This window comes from Schistocerca piceifrons, chromosome X, assembly GCF_021461385.2.
Source record: "Schistocerca piceifrons isolate TAMUIC-IGC-003096 chromosome X, iqSchPice1.1, whole genome shotgun sequence".
In the NCBI taxonomy this organism is placed as follows: Eukaryota; Metazoa; Arthropoda; class Insecta; order Orthoptera; family Acrididae; genus Schistocerca; species Schistocerca piceifrons.
Genome location: NC_060149.1, coordinates 307,209,856 through 307,226,751, shown reverse-complemented (window position 1 = coordinate 307,226,751; position 16,896 = coordinate 307,209,856). Strand labels below are relative to the sequence as shown.

Here is a 16,896-nt window from a genome sequence, read left to right as displayed (position 1 = left end):
AATTGTTAAATATCAGAATAGATCTATATTAACTATTTCTAGGAACTGTTTCCTTAGTTCCAAACAACCTCTTCTCAGTATATGTACATCAGAAATACAGTACACATTTATTTATTTCCTCACATTGAACACATAGTTTTCTTTAAGTTTTCAACTATGCCATTTGAGAAATATTTCTCCATCTTTCAGTTTCATAGTATCAACACAAAAATATTTTGTATCAGGAATTGGTCCTAAGTAATTTTCATTTTTTTCTTTAGCTCTTTCAAACAAAGTGTTTTTGGGAAGCTACTAAGTGATCCTTGTACAAAATTGCTGCTTAAAAAAAATAGTGAATCTCATCCTTTAGCACAATGAGATATAAATTTATAATCTTTTGTTCATTAGCTGTCATCGACTTAAGAGTTAATCATTTGTAATGAATTTGTAAACAGTATCACCATTAAATTGTGAACTATTATGAGATATGGAATATATATTCATAATCAAACCACATCTATTTTCCACTATAGGTACAAGGTATTCTCTATGGACATTCTTTTTTTACAACCCTTAAGCTGTTTCCCTTAACAATACTTTTGCATTTTGAACATTCAAAAATGTAATCCTTTTTTAATTTTAATAATAATAATAATAATAATAATAATAATAATAATAATATAATTCACTAAATTTTCTTTCACATACAGCATCTTTTTTTGTTTTATATTGCATATAACATTTATGATTTTTAATTTTGCTTCTAGGCCACAGTTTTTACATCTTTTCAAGCTGCGGTTATGTACTTTGAATCCCCAACAAATCCTTTTACTTTCTTCATATTTATAAGCTGTAATTTTACTTCTAGGCCACAGTTTTTACATCTTTTCAAGCTGCAGTTATGTACTTTGAATCCCAAACAAATCCTCTCGCATTCTTCACATTTATAAGCTGTATTACAAACTTTTTGGTAATTGTTTAAGCATTCTTCATTATAACAATATCGATTACATTTTCCACAATATATTTTATTTTCCACAGTTTTGTGCTCTGTACCCTTGCATAATAAACATGTTTTTCCTTTTATCTTACATTTATATTTATTCTTGTTGTTGGATGTTTTGTAACATTTGTGGGTTTCCTGGCTATAACAACTGTAACAACTGACCGTGCACGGAAAACTCCAACCAATTGTGATCATGCACTTTTATTACGGTTTGTGTAATTACACAAAACAGAAGAAAAACAGTACAGAAAATCACAACATGCACATGGTATCCCAACTCCACAAGACCGAACCAAAGAACAACGAGTCCTCAAAGAGCGTTTACTCTGCACTTCATAGGTGGTAGTTACTGGCGGTCAATGGTTGCCACATTTTCTGAACCTTGGATGTAATGGATGTTTTTTGCGTATTGACAAATTAAGTCCATCTGCCAAAACCTACGTGGGGGGAAGGTCAACAGCAAAGTTACGGATAGCCTCCGCAAGGGGTCGATGGTCTGTAAAAATTGTTATGTTCCTTCCTTCAATGTCTGTTCAGTAATATTTTACAGCTTCATAAACTGCAAGCAATTCTCTGTCAAATGCTGAGCATTTACATTGAGCCGTAGATAGTGTCTTGGAAAGAAAAGGAGAGTAGTTGTGTCGTGTCACTGACGTGCTGTTGGAGGACTGCACTGATTGCAAAATCACTTGCATCTGCTGTAATAGGAATGCAGCCATCTGGCAAAGGGTGGACAAGAGTAACACCATGTGCTAACACTGACTTAAGGTCTTCGAAGGCTCTCACTATGTTGTCAGACCACTGTACTCTGTGATTGCCCAAGGTTTGATTCCCGGCCAATGCGTCTGTCAAAGGGGCTTGAATTGCAGCCGCCATTGGCAGGTTATGACAGTAGAAATTGATAGTTCTTAAAGGACAGCATAATTCACAAAACAACACTGGGAGAGGTAGATCGCGAAGACAGTCAACCCGCTCCTGAGGGGGTTGTATACCTTCCGAGGAGATCTCAACTTCATTATGTGTCAATAAGTCCTGTATCCTGGGCAGGTGGAGTTCGTGTTCTCTGTCAGAGGATGAAAAAATGAGTATGTCATCGTGGTATGCATAAGAGCATGTGCAGTTAAACAGAAGTGAGTCTATAAAACATTGCCAAGTTTGGGCCGCACTTTTGAGACCATAAGGCGTGTAACAAAATTCATAGAGGCTGAAAGGTGTGATCAGCACTGTCTTTGATATGTCACTCTGTTCCATGGGTATCTGTAAATATGCCTTTTGGCAGTCCAAGACACTGAAGATGCATGTTCCGCTAAGTACTTGTGCGAAGTCTTGTATGTGAGTTATCAGATAATTGTCTAATATGGTCCGCGCATTGAGGCAGCAATAGTTGCTGCAGAGGTGCACTGTGCCATCGTTTTTGGGAACTAAATGTGTGGGAAAAGACCAGTTACTGTCCACCGGACGAAAAATTCCTGTCCGCAGAAGTTCCTCCACTGCAGCCTTATCGATGCGTACTTCATATCGCGACAGTCGGCGCACTTTATGATGCACTGGTGGCCCATCTATTGTGACAATTTTGTGTGTCATGCCATTCATGATAGCATTCAACTGGGCTGGCAAACTCGCTCGGGGGCTGTCACAGACAGGAATAGGTAGTACATGAGAGTCACTAACCTGATGTGCCAGAGAAGCTGTCGACATCGGCAGCAACACAGTTCCACGAGGTGTGTCTCCAGTGTCTTTGGGCAGCAGCATCAAAGTCCCACATGGTGCGTCACCAGTGTCGGAGGGTGGTGACGTTGACAGACATTGTACAAGGCATCGTGCATTGGTGAGGGCTTGCATAGCCGCCAATATAGTGTGGTTCAGTTCGGCGTTGTGAGCACAGAGACTGTCGACTGCTGAGCACTCAGACTGAAGCTGGGCAATGGAAGTTGTGAGGCTGTATGCCAGTGAAGAGCAGTCGATGAGGGCCATGTCAAAATTGTCGGGAAGCTGAAGGGGTGGGGGGGCCAAGGAAGCGATTGAACACAGAATATGAGTGGATGAGGCGTGGTGCAATAATGTGGCCGACTGGAGGTCTGGAGACAGTCTGAAATGAAAAAGGAAGTCAGTGCCTAATACTGGATAGTCTACATCAACCACATAGAAGAACCAAGTGAATTGTTTGCCAGGTATGAGTTCAATAGGTAACTCGGCCAAACTGTCAACATGTACTGGCAATTTATTTGCTGCTCAAAGGAACAGTTTGGCTGGTGCCATGTCCTTTATGATAAATGTGGGAGGTATGATACTAACATCTGTGATATCAATGAGAAAATACCGGCGTGAACCTAAATCCAAGGTGTACAGACGTCCTCGTGAGGTGGGGGATATGACAGAATGCAATGTCTGTGGGCGCCCTTGGATGTATCCGTGAGTCTTGGCCCCTACTGTGGCCCATGTGCAACATTTGGGAATGCGCAGGGCAGGTGGCAGTTGCAAGCAGCATCCCTGTAATTGGAGCGGAACCAGCATATGCGTGAGTCAGCTGTACTCATCCCGCCAGCTGAAGCGTCAGGTGGGGGGAGGGCGAGGCAGGCGATCACTAGCCCAGTTGGGGTGGGGAGAGGCTGGTGCTCTCCCACTCGTGGTTCCCCGTCTTGGCCACTAGATGGCTGTTGTGCTATGTGCTGTCCACGATATGCATGCACCCGACCTCTCTCGCCTGACGGTGGAAGTATGTTCACAGGATTACCAACCTCGGCAGTATTAGGCACTGAGCTGCATGGAGGGAGGCAGCGGTTCTGAATAATGGCATATGCCTGGTCTGCCAGCTGTAGTTTATCCTCATGCAATGCTGTGGTATGTGGGGGCAAATGTAATTGTAGTTCTTGTGGCAGCTTCACCAACCACAATGCCCAGAGTGTTAAGTTCGGCAAGATCTCAGTATGACCTGCACACGCAAGCATCACCACAGCTGTGAGGGGGTTCTGTCACTTAAAGTCTCATCATAAATAATGTTGTGATTCATGTGGGCTGGTGGATGAGAAAGGTGTTCAATGAGCAGTGCTTGGGCAGAGGCATATTTGTTGCTCTTGGGTGGGTTCAGCAGCAAGTCACTGATGAGATCAGGGTGGTCATGCAGGTGGTTCACTAAACACACAAAAGGAGTGCTGTCATCTGCAATATCATGTATGTCCAACATGTTGTCCACCAAGGTAAACCACCTCACTGGGTTATCCAGTTGTAATGGCGGCAGCTTTGGAAGATGACCAGGAACCAGTGCTTCTGAGGGTGTAGGAAAGACATAAATCATATGGGGATTCTGCATGGTGTTCACTGATGCGAACTGTGCCTCAGTGGTGGGCGATGTGTAGCGTTGAACATCCATTAGCTCTGCAGGTAAGATGTGATATCCAGTCCTTGTAGGCAGGAAATATGTGTGGCCACACAATGAGAGCAGCATCACAGGTGCGGAAGAATCAATGGCCGATGCAGACGAAATCTCGAGCAGAGGCACGAAATTGCGATTGAGTGCCGAGTGACAGGGCGGAACCATGGCAGATGCATCACCTGAGGTGTGCGAAGGGTGGCAGGACAGCTAGGCATATTCATCGCCCAGTGTGGTTGACGTGAGTGCATGGAGGGGGACACATTAAATGGCGGACTGCTCTGAGGAGGGGGCGGCCATGCGTGTGGGCCCCGAAACTAGACAGCTATGTGGTCCATGTTGTGTGGTAGAAACTCAGGTGAGGGGTTTCTGGGATCTTGTGCTGGAGGAGCATTCTGTCGAGCATAGAATGCCATAGAAAGTGTCCGTGCTGATGTGTACAGTGCCCGGTGTTGTGTGCCGGTGGAGGTTAGGGTCGTCTGGCCAGTCGGAGCAAACACTAGAGATACGAACATTCTTTGTGTATTAGTAGCACACAGGGTAAAGTATTGCACTTCACAGTCGAATGTCCATTCTGCACCGAGCGAGGTGGCGCGGCGGTTAGCACACTGGACGTGCATTTGGGAGGACGATGGTTCAATCCCACGTCCGACCATTCTGATTTAGGTTTTCCATGATTTCCCTAAATTGCTTCAGGCAAATGCCAGGATGGTTCCTTAGAAAAGGCATGGCCAATTTCCTTCCCCATCCTTCCCTAATCTGAGCTTGTGCTCCGTCACGTCGATGTCGACAGGACGTTAAACAGTAATCTCCTCCTCCTCCCTGCTCCATTCTGCGGTCTTGGCATCCTGCACTGCTGGAAAAACTGGAGGTTGTGACATTGTCTATTGGCACAAAACCGGTCGTACACAGCTACCGAATGCAATGTATTTTCACAAATTGGGGTCACCAATGTGGGTTTTCTGGCTATAGCAACAGACCGCTCATAGAAAACTTCAACCAATTATGGTCAGGCACTTTTGTTAAGGTTCATGTAATTCCACAAAACACAAGAAAAAACACTACAGAAAATCACAACATGCACATCGTAACCCAAGTCTACAAGACCCAATCAAAGAACAAGTCCCCAAAGACCATTTACTCTGCACTTCGTAGGTGGCAGTTACTGGTTGTCAATGATCGCCACACATTTGTCAAAGAAATGTGATGATCCTAAGGATGCTGATATACTGTTAATTACATCAAAATGTTTGTGATTTTTATACAGATGTATTTTTGTTGCTTTCTTAGGACCACAATAGGTAACTGAAAATTTTCAGTGTATACAACATTTATATGACTGCTAGTATCCAATTGTTGCTCAACATTTGTAATATCATATAGAGTAAATCCTTCTTCATTGTATTTGCCTAATTGGATACATAATATCCTGGTTAACTGTTTTGGTAATGTTTTTTTATCTTCTTCTCCAATTTTCTTAATTGCACCTGTAGTTAGTTCTCTACCTAAGATATTATTTGGTGATAAGTTAATACGGGTATTACTGCTCTAGGACAACAAAGGTTATCAGTATTATTAATTATAGTAATACATATTTTAGTCCTTTTATTGTCAGTTAAATTTATGATTTCTACTTCTTGGAATTGCTAACATTTAAATGTAGTATTTGCTATAATAATAGAACCATCAGATGTTAATACATCTCTGATTTTATTCCACAAAATGTGAACAGATTCTTTAATATTATTTGATGCTTTATATCCTGTAGAAATATGATAAAACAATTTTGGAGGTGCTGTTATATTCAGCCTATCCCTTATCTAAAATTAGATCCCTTTTTAGCAACTTCCACCATAGAACTGAGTGCTTTTGTTATATAATATGTTTCCTCACTAACGGTATCAAATTTGCTAATAATAACATTGTTAAAGACAATTTTACAGTCAACAGAACAAGCTTTAAATTTTTCATTATATTTAGATTCTATGTCTTTAATCTCAGATAAATCACTTTTTGACAGTTTTTGCTTTTTTCTTGGTTTAATAGTTTACTACTGAATAGATAAATTTCATTTTGTCTCACTATCTTTTCTTGTGTTGATGGCCAAGTTTTTTAAAACACATCATCATCAAATCTGTAAAAATGATTTATATTAGGTACACGTTTTGGTTTTGTTTTAGTCATTTGAAATAATTTTTGATGAAACTGAAAATCTTGTAAAATCGTAATATTAACTAATTCTGCTTTCTTTAATTTGCTATAGCCTTTAATACCAAGATCTGATTATAGTTTGGAATTCAACTGCTTTCATATCATTAAGGTTCCTTGCAGAGATAGGTAAATTGTGTGATAAAATGAAATTAATTAAATTATCTTTATTAAATCTACTATATCTAGTGCATTTATGTCATTTACAATGGTCACAAAGTTGAGCAAGTGTCAAATGTCTCACAGTCTCAGACAATTTAGTCTTTCCTTATAGAATTAAAAAACATTAGATTTGTGAAAAATGAAAATTTAATTAATTTTCATTTCATTTAACCTCTGGCTTTGTTTAAATAATCCTGAACACAAATCATATAAAATCTTAAGTTTCCTGACAATTAATACATTTCTTGGTTGAATTATCATGCTCATCGTTTTCCATTGATAATAATGTTTTAACATGTTCATTACCTGAAATATGTTTTAAATAATTCTCATAACATTTACGCATGATATATTTTCAACATACCCAAATAATTTTCTTATTATTACATCTACTTCTATGACAATTTTTATAACATTCATTACACATATGTCAATGCTTATCCTTTGTACATTTGTGTGATGGACAGTTATCAGTTGCATTCTCAGCTCTTCAGATTTTACACATTTTGTATGCTTCCATTTATATGGAAACAGTTTTTAGTAGATTTAAGTAAAATTTTGCATTAGCATAATTTAACTTCTTTAGGAATTTAATACTATCATTTTCTGCCTTCCTTTCACTGTAATAGATTTTGTTAAATATGTGAAATATAATTATAATGAATATTAGTGATGATGCATATATCACCAGTACAAAAATTTTATCAATGGATGAAGCAACAAGCAATGTCAACCCATTTTTACATTTCAAATTTCATCAAATTTTTAATCTGTATAAATCAAGTCAATTATAGACCATGTCAACAACAAGCTTTCATATAATAATAAACAAGTGTTTGTGATAATTGATAAAGATAATAAGCCTTGGTTTAAAGCAAAAGATGTAGGTAAATTTTTGTAATATAAAGATCCAAAACAAGCAATAAAAAATATGTTCAAGAAGATGATAACATTACTTATGGAAATATAAGATGTTCTCCCACATGCCCCTCACATATAATGAAAAAAAATACTATTTTCATAAATGAATCTGGTTTATATTCTTTAATTTTATTATAAAAAAAACTATCCAAACAATGTATAAAATGGGTAACAAAAGAATTTTTACCATCTATGAGAAAATATGCTGAACACTAACTACAGGAAATTATAAAACTAAAAGATACAGAAAATCAATGATTATAACAACAACTACATCAAAAGGAAAAGGAATGTCTATATTTGAAAGAAATAGTGGATGATGTGGTAGAGATTAAGAAAGAACAAATTATTTACATTGCCACATCTTAACAGCATGCCAAGTAAAGCAATTCTAACTTGATGGTGCATTGTCAAAACAATCATCTTTCAGGAAGATTATCTGGTTATAGTACTGGAAGACCTAAGGAAGATAAAATGTTTTATGTCAGAAAATATGAATGTACAGATTATAAGTTAAAAGTCTCTGGTTTCAGAAAAAAAGGATGAGTATGACTAATATTTAGACCCTTAGTGCACTGATCATGTACTATTTGAGTGGTCTTATTTACGTCTGAAGTATTTACCCTCGGCCAGAACATTTCTCTTACCTATGTTAAGTTATGACACTGTTACTATACTATCTAAAATTACACACAGCATGTATACCCTATGTTTCCACTGAAGAGCTACACAGCTTTTCCAGTTTTTGTTGGTTCAGCTACTCAGTAGGTGTAATAATGACCTATCAGTTGCTACAAGAAGAAATCTGTGCTTTCCATACATATTCCCATTATGGCAGAGCATTATATTTGCTTTTGTAATCCATATGAATTTGCCTAATATCAACAATTACAATTAAATATTTAATTAATGATTTCTTAATAGTTACTTAATAATAACCTACCCAATATTAGTATAAAAGAAGACTACTTGGATATAAGGTTGTCAGTATACCCATTCAGTGAACAAAGACTAAGTACATCATATCTCATGTATGATTCATGTGTACAGTTACCACTTACATAACCTTCAATATTCAGACAAAGAAAACAGACATCCATTTCACAGAAAAATACTCTGTTAAGTGAAGGGGCAGGAAGGAGGAAGAGGGATATAGCATGAAATGTAACTACAAGAGCACTTTAAGAATAAATTATGAGGAAGAAATGCCAATAAATTGTTACCAAATGCATGGAAGGTGAGTGTTGTCCAAATCTGTGCCAGAATTATAGAATTTTTGGTGAAATACTACCAGTAAGTAAAACTACAGAAGCAATGGGTTTGGTCACAGGTGGTGCCTGCAGAGGAAGCTTATGCAAGTTACATTATTGATAACAGTATAACAGGCTTTACATAATGGTAATGCACTTTGCAGTGGTTTGCGGAGTATGGATGTAGATATAGATGTAGTTCTCTTTGTTATTTATTCATTTATTGTGGTGCTTTTGGCAAGGACACTTTATTAGCATATGGTACAATCTATTTGTAATCCCTATAAGTTTTACAATATTTTGTGAAATGAAACAGAAATAATGATACAGTCTTTTGAAAAGAGATTCATAGATTTTGGAGCACTACAGAAGTGTACCTCATATTTTACTCCTAAGTTATCTGTGAAGATTTTCGAAAATGAAATTAAAATACCTATCATGATAGCAGATCAAACACATTCACTGTATACCAGACCTGAAAACTTTTTTTTCTTACAGGTGCACAGCACTAAAATGATTATATTTTGCAGTTACCTACATCTACATTCAAACTCCATAAGTCACTTTATGATGTATGGTGGAGGGTAGCCTGTACAATTACTAGTCACTTCCTTTTCTGTTCCACTCACAAAAAGAACAATGGTAAAATGACATTCTGTGTGTCTCTGTATGAGCCCTAATCTTTCTGATCTTATCTTCATGATCCTTATGTGAAATGTGTATTAGCAGCAATATAATCATTATGCAATTGTCCTCAGATGCTGGTTCTGTAAATTTTCTCAATAGGACTCCTGTAAAAGAACATTGCCTTCCTTCCAGTGATTGCCATTTGAGTTCCCAAATCATCCCCACAATACTTGCATGTTGTCTGAAATAACTGCTGACAAATCTAGCAGCCCACCTCTTAATTGCTTCAGTGTCTTCCTTCAATCTGACCTGATGCAGATCCTGAACACTCAAACAGTACTCAACAATGGGTGACACTGATGTCCTATATGCAGTCTCCTTTACAGATGAACCACTATTTCCTAAAAGATTTCCACTAAACTGAAGTCAACCAATATGGAGGGACCTATACAGTCTTGAGATTAAGCTAACTATTACACCAATGACAGTTATCCTCACATATTCTGTTGATGGGACAGAATTCAGATACAGTCCCTCATCCAGGAGGTGCAAGATTCAAATACCTTCTTGGCTCTCTGGATTTAGGTTTCCTGAGATGTTTCTAAACTGATTAAGACATATTTCTTGAGAAATGACATGTTTGGTACCTTTCCCCTTATTTTGAACTTGCGGTTCAGCTCTAAGAATCTGTTGGTGAGAGGTTGTTAAGCCCTGTTTGTGCTTTCTTCTTTTAGAACATGGACATAAACATTACATCTCATGAGAATTACTTTGAATGGCCAATATCAGAAATGCTAAACAAATATGCAATTTGTTAGAAAAATCTTACATCTCATTGCTGCTTTAATAAAAATGTGTACTTTCCATTTCATATGAAACACAAACAGTCTGTTTATTTTCAGTTTGTGAGCTGCTGTCAAATGGTGTGTGGGCTATATTTGGACCTAATTCAAGTTCAGCATCTGAGCAAGTTCAATCAATCTGTGATACTATTGAAATACCTCATATTGAGATGAGATGGAATACCAAACAGCGAAGACAAGATGTTGCTCTTAACTTATATCCACATCCAAAGGCACTGTCAAAAGTAAGTATGTATCAAATTTCCCTGATGAAAAATGATAACTAAGTTTGTGGCAATGCACATAAATTTTCAGTATCTTGGGATTACTCAGATCTGAGTCACCATGGGGACACTATGTTATTATTATGTAATTTCTGAAACCATTAGACTATCTTGCATTTCTTCTGTAAAAATCTATATAGGTTAGTGAAAATCATGTATGAGAATTTGGATATCAGATCATAGTATCATTTCTCACAGATGCATTCTGCCAGTTCTGATGTGAATGAAGCTAATAAATCATATAAATAGGATGTCAGATAACTAAATGGTGGAGTAGATGAAATGAAAGAAATGGTGTGGGAGGCAGGTCAGAGGTTGGGTTGGGGTATATTGTGGGAGAGGAGGTAACACATAGGGGAAGAGATCAGGACAATTTGAGAATATGAGGATTGGTAGAGGGGGGGGGGGGATTAGGAAAACAGGCGAAATGTAGGACTCACAGACATATGGAACGTGAAGATTTTTATGCCAAGAATGCTCACTGAAATAAAATATGTCTCTGCAAAAATATTGGATTTTAGTGTCACATGATACAGTCATGCTACATAAATGTTCTAGTTACTCCCGCATCTCTTTAAACCCCTAAAAAGTACAAAATTTAGTTAAAATGTTACTCCAAATCTTACACAGTTACTGCCTATTATTGGAGATTATGTCTTCAGTTATTAAAAGCATGAAGTAAACAGTGAGAGAATCATTAAAAAGAATTTTGTATCATCATTTGTTGTAAGTCTTCTTTCTGTTGGCACAGTCTTTATAGGTGAATGGTACCTTCATGCTAAAGCTGCAAAGATGTGTCCAGGTTCTGTTTATCTGTATGTCAAATTAGTAAAACCATGAAGCAGAAAAATACCTTCTCTTCAAAATTATTTTATTCCATACTTTACTGTTTTCAAAAATAAACACATTTCTTGTTAAGAACTCTGCTGACTGCCAGTCATTATACCTCACAAAAAGAACTGCTTTACAACTGCATAACAACTACATATGGCTCACATCAAGTGTAGCTCACACTCCAAGTGCCCAAGAATAGTGATATACTGTTACAGTATAATGATATGTTTACATGATTGATATAATCGATATATCGATATCAGTGTACATTTACATCAAAATTGTGTAAAATATACAATTTGTACTCTTTGGATTGTGATCTAAATTATAGTGTAACAGGTTCTTTGATTCTTAAAAAAAAAAAAAAAAAAACTGATTGTGTTGATGAGGTGAGTCAATCACTATTTAGAATATTTTACAAATGGCTATGCAAGTTATAAAATTATTAATAGTTGTCATTCACACTAATTTTCTTAACAAATTTATTATGTGAGAAACTGATGTGCTATATTTTGTGTCAGCTACTGTGGGTGTCAGCACCAACACAAACAAGGAAGGTGAGGAGTTGCGATAGCTGGTGTCAGGAATCCAAAGTGATCTGTATATTAAACTTTCAAATTAATAGAAAATTTTATTTCTAGAATGAGATTTTCACTCTGCAGCAGAGCGTGTGCTGATATGAAACTTCCTGGCAGATTAAAACTGTGTGCTGGACCGAGACTCAAACTTGGGTTCGCAGAAGAGCTTCTGTGAAGTTTAGAAGGTAGGAGATGAGGCACTGGAAGAATTGAAGCTGTGAGTATGGGTTGTGAGTCATGCTTGGGTAGGTCAGTTGGTAGAGCACTTGCCCGTGAAAGGCAAAGGACCCAAGTTCGAGTCTCGGTCCGGCACACAATTTTAATCTGCCAGGAAGTTTCAACTTTATTTTTATTAAGGAAAGAAACTGACTTAACTTCTTGTTATGAAGTGGGTTCCTGTGCTTCCTGTGCCACCTACATGCAATTACTTTACACACTATTACTACTTGCAGAGCACAGGCTAAGTATCATCTTTCTACTATTGAGTACTGAGGCTCTCCAGGTCTGCGATTGAACTGGGCGGCTGGTTAAGTCAGTGATGACAGGGGCCACTAAACTCTGTCTTCTTGGAGGTATGCTGTCTGCTCTTTCCAATGGCATGTGGGTCAACACCTTCTTGATGCTGTCCCATGGTGCTGTGCTGGTTGATGTGCAATCAATGCTTTAGGACTGCACATTCCTCCCCCCACCCCATCGCCCTCCCCAAAATACTGCTCTGTCTTCATATAGAAAACCATCTTACGATAACGGGGTGGGGGGAGTGGTGGAGGCAGGAATTTTGGTGGTGTGAGAAGCCAGAAACCACAACTGGGACCAGCACAGAGCCCCTGGCCGTGCCCCAACACTTGTCTTCCAATCCAAGGGGAACATCAATCAGAAAACCCCTGAAAAATCACCCAACCTCTTCCTGAGCCAGTCAGATGAAAAACTGAGAGGGTAGTGATGACAACAGCTGCAACAATGACAATGGTGATGGCACCATTGCTGCATCAATGGCTGACACTAGGATGAGCATCAGGAAGTTGAGATGCTGCAGCAACAAAGGCAATGGGTCCAGCTCTGTCGGTTCTGCAGGCAGTGTCGAAGAGTACCCCAGGGGCAGCCACACTGGCAGCAAGATCCTGGGAGGATGTGAATCTGGGGACAGAAAATTGGCAGAAGAATCTCATGACTGACAAGCATGAATCTGGTTCTGATGGTGGCACAGCAAACCTAGCAGAACCTTGATTTAAATACCTGTAAGTGCCCAAACTTCGAAGAATTGTTCCTCTCTCCCAGCACCTGGTGCAACCAAAACTCTGAAAAGAATAGAATTATTAAGTGCAAAGCAATACTTGTGGAGCATAGGAGGCACTATGTGCTGCAGTGGGTGCAGCAATTGGAGAAGCATGCTGTGTGCCAGCCATGTAGAGGCACTGCTGGCGATGAACCGTCATAGGGCTGGGGGCAATGCATTGCGAGAAAGAGCAGTGGTGCTTGCTCCAATGTGTGGGAGTCACACAGTTTGTTCATCTATGATAGCATTGGCTGTACAAAACTGTTCAGCATCCCGAACCATAAACTGTGGCCCATTGTCCATAGCCAACACATCAGGCAAACTTTCCAAGCAAAAAAATAGATGAAAAAGCCTGAATAATAGTATGCAACCTAGTAGAGTTCCTAGATACTGCGAATTGATTTTGCTATAGAAGTCCACAGCAGTAAGTCAATGAGTGATTCAAAAGCGCCCGACAAAGCCAGTATGCACCCATCACCACAGCAGTTTTGAAACTGTTTGCCACAGAGCCAATAGAGTTGCAGCACAAGTGTGACACTGTGACTTCATGTGTTCAGTGTGGGCATCTATGCCCGGCCAAGTGCAGTGCTGACACACTGTTTAGTGCATTAAATTCCCAAATTCCCTTGGCTGGGCAATCACAACATATCTTTTTGGAGCACTTTAGGAATAAGCACACATGACTGTCCAGTCATTTTTCAATAAAATCACACCATGCCAGATGGAGAGGCTATGCTGATGAGCATGAAAGAATTCTGAATGTTTTTCACTGAATGAGGATAAGAAGTACAGATGAAGTGCAACGAAAGGTTCAAGTCAGGGTCTGTATCAGTGGCCTGTGTGATTTTCCTATAGTGCAGTGGAAAAATCTGTAGAAGTTCAGTGTGCTGTGCATCAATCTTACAACAAGATCTGACAGTAGCATCAAATTCAGAATCAGGACCAAATGGAGGATGACAAAGGCCATCAGTATTTGCATTCTTTGATGTGGGCAGGTACAACAATTTGTTCTGATACTGGGTCAATAACAAAGCCCAACAGTGCAGCTTATGAGCCATGCAAGTCAGAACAGGTTTAGATGGTTGAAACGATGCCTGAAGTGGCTTACGGTCAATCACTAGGTGAAACTTACAACCACACAGGTAATGGTGAAACTTTGTGATGCTATAGATAATAGCAAGTGCTTCCTTCTCGATTTGGGAATGATTACATTGAGTTTTGCTCAATAACTTGCGAGCAAAAGTAATCAACCTGTCCTGTGAACCAAATATGTGAGAGCACAGCCCTGATACTGAATGAAGAAGCATCTGCTGCCAAAACCACAGGCTTAGCGGGATCTGAATGAACAAGGCATCTATCACTCAACAAGGCACCTTAAAGTTTCTGGAATGCATCCTGACACTCTTTTGTCCAAACAAAAGGCACATTTTTCTGGTGCAAAAGATACAATAGGGCTCTGACCTGGGCTGCATTGGGTATAAACTAAATGTAAATGTCAACTTCTTGAGCAGGGAGGTCCTGAATGGCCACTAAATGTGATTGAAGGGGTGAACACAATGACTATTAAGAACATGACCTAATTACTGATTTCAGGCTGATAAGAGACACAATTTGTGTTGCTCGCTTGCTTTATTTCTTCATTGATTGTCTTCGGTGTTGACTGCATGGTTATACTGGCTGAAATATGGGGGGGGGGGGGGGGGGGGTGCAAGTACAACACTGAATATTGTAAATGATGTAGCCGACAGTTGCACAATTGATTTTCACAGTTCTTTACTTTCACTGTTCACAATGCCCAAATACTACACAATTATATGGCCAGTTCACTATTGGTAACTGTTGCTGTTGAACATCTATGAGCAGTAGAAACCTAATCACACAGTTCACAGTTGTTGCAGAATAATATGGTATGCGTGACACTATTTCTCAAAGAAATTCAACATGCATTGTCATTCATTGTCTTAATACACAACTTATTTGTGTTACACTAATTCCAGTGTTAAGTTGATGCATTGTTGTTATTTTCACCAATACATAAGTCCTGTCTGAAAACTGGCTGTGGGCTGACTGTGCTAGGGACCAAAAATTGGTCGTTTATATATCCTCACAATAATAGGCACTGAAACTGTACATTGCTCGATGTTTAAGTTACAGAAACTACAATTAAAACAAAACTCATTCAATTAAATGAATACATCAAAAAATTATTTCCTTTTAATATTTTCTTCCACCATGAAGGTTAGGCTGAATTATTTGTTTAAATAATGAAATTAACAGATATAGTTATAGAAACAATTGTTTTGACAAACCTGTTAATTATTTTGGAATTAATTGAGGGCTGGCTTTGCTAATATGTTTTTGAATAGAGCGAAACAACTAGTTTAAGAATCCTGGTAGTTCTTCTTCCAAATCTTTATTATTAATACAGAATCTGTATTTTTTTATAAGTCAACAATAGAATGAATAGAATCTAAGTTATGAAACAATTACTGATTTCACGCTATAACAAAAGTATTAACTAGGAATGGTCAAAATAAATTAGTAAATTAATTACATACACAAAACTAAGCACAAAATTATTCTTGACACTACGTTCCTTAAGACTGAGGGCCAACCTTTCTCTTTTATGGAAATGAAGATTATACTTGCACATGTTAATGGTAATTAGGCAAAATTAAAATAAAATGAATTTAAGGAGGCAGATGGCAAAATAATAAAGGAAATAAAACGATCCTAACTTGCTTTGTCACATTACCCTCTCATTGGACTGGCCAGATAGATATTGCAAATAGCTATTTGGGCAATTCAATGACCACAAGTGAACTCAGAGAATGGGTTTAAGATTCTACACAAAAAAGAATATTACATAAGAAATCTCCTCTACACAAACTACAGTTCATATGTTTTCTGAATTTCTAAAATCCCCATACAAAATATTTACACATAGTGTATTGTATAATAGCACAAAATATCCACAGATTATATTTTTATAAAAAAATTGGGCATCATCATCATAAGTGATGTGCTTTTTGGATAAATGAAGATTATGTTCTAAGGTACATATCACTTTATGCAAGTCCTGTCTTGCTTCAAAGAATAAATGAACATGGGTTGTGAAAAGTTAAATTGCACTGTGCCTTGTAGTTCATATTCAAACAGAAAATTTCACTTTTTAAATTTTTAGTATTTTGCACAAGCACTTTCACTCTTTTAATGAGCTTTAACACATTTTCTCACCAAGTCATCCATGCCTTCAATAGGATCAAGTGGCAGTTAGCAAGGAATTGTACTGCTATCAGTTCCCTTGGAGGTGGTTTTCCTCCGCCATAGTACATGAAAAAATTATACTAAACACCTACTTTAGTACACTCACTTTTACTTCTAAATAAGTATAAGCAAAAAAGTGTGTCACACTATTGGCAAATAATAGTCATTGCTTCATAAATAAGTACATTACACAGTTCTCATAACATCACAATAATTAGCACTAAAACTGACTGCAGTTCGATAGATGGGGACTAATAAAATTTTAAAATCACATACACATTACACTACAAAA

At 38.0% G+C, this 16,896-nt stretch overlaps 1 protein-coding gene across 1 annotated transcript in view; it reads left to right on the top strand.

The window, feature by feature from the left end:
• The window catches only part of LOC124721723 (glutamate receptor ionotropic, kainate 2-like), a 541,952-nt gene that overhangs the window by 232,946 nt on the left and 292,110 nt on the right, over positions 1 to 16,896 (top strand). The window contains exon 4 of the mRNA XM_047246817.1: positions 10,426 to 10,610. Within this exon, the coding sequence (XP_047102773.1) occupies positions 10,426 to 10,610 (185 nt within the window). The remainder of the gene's footprint in view (positions 1 to 10,425; positions 10,611 to 16,896) is intronic.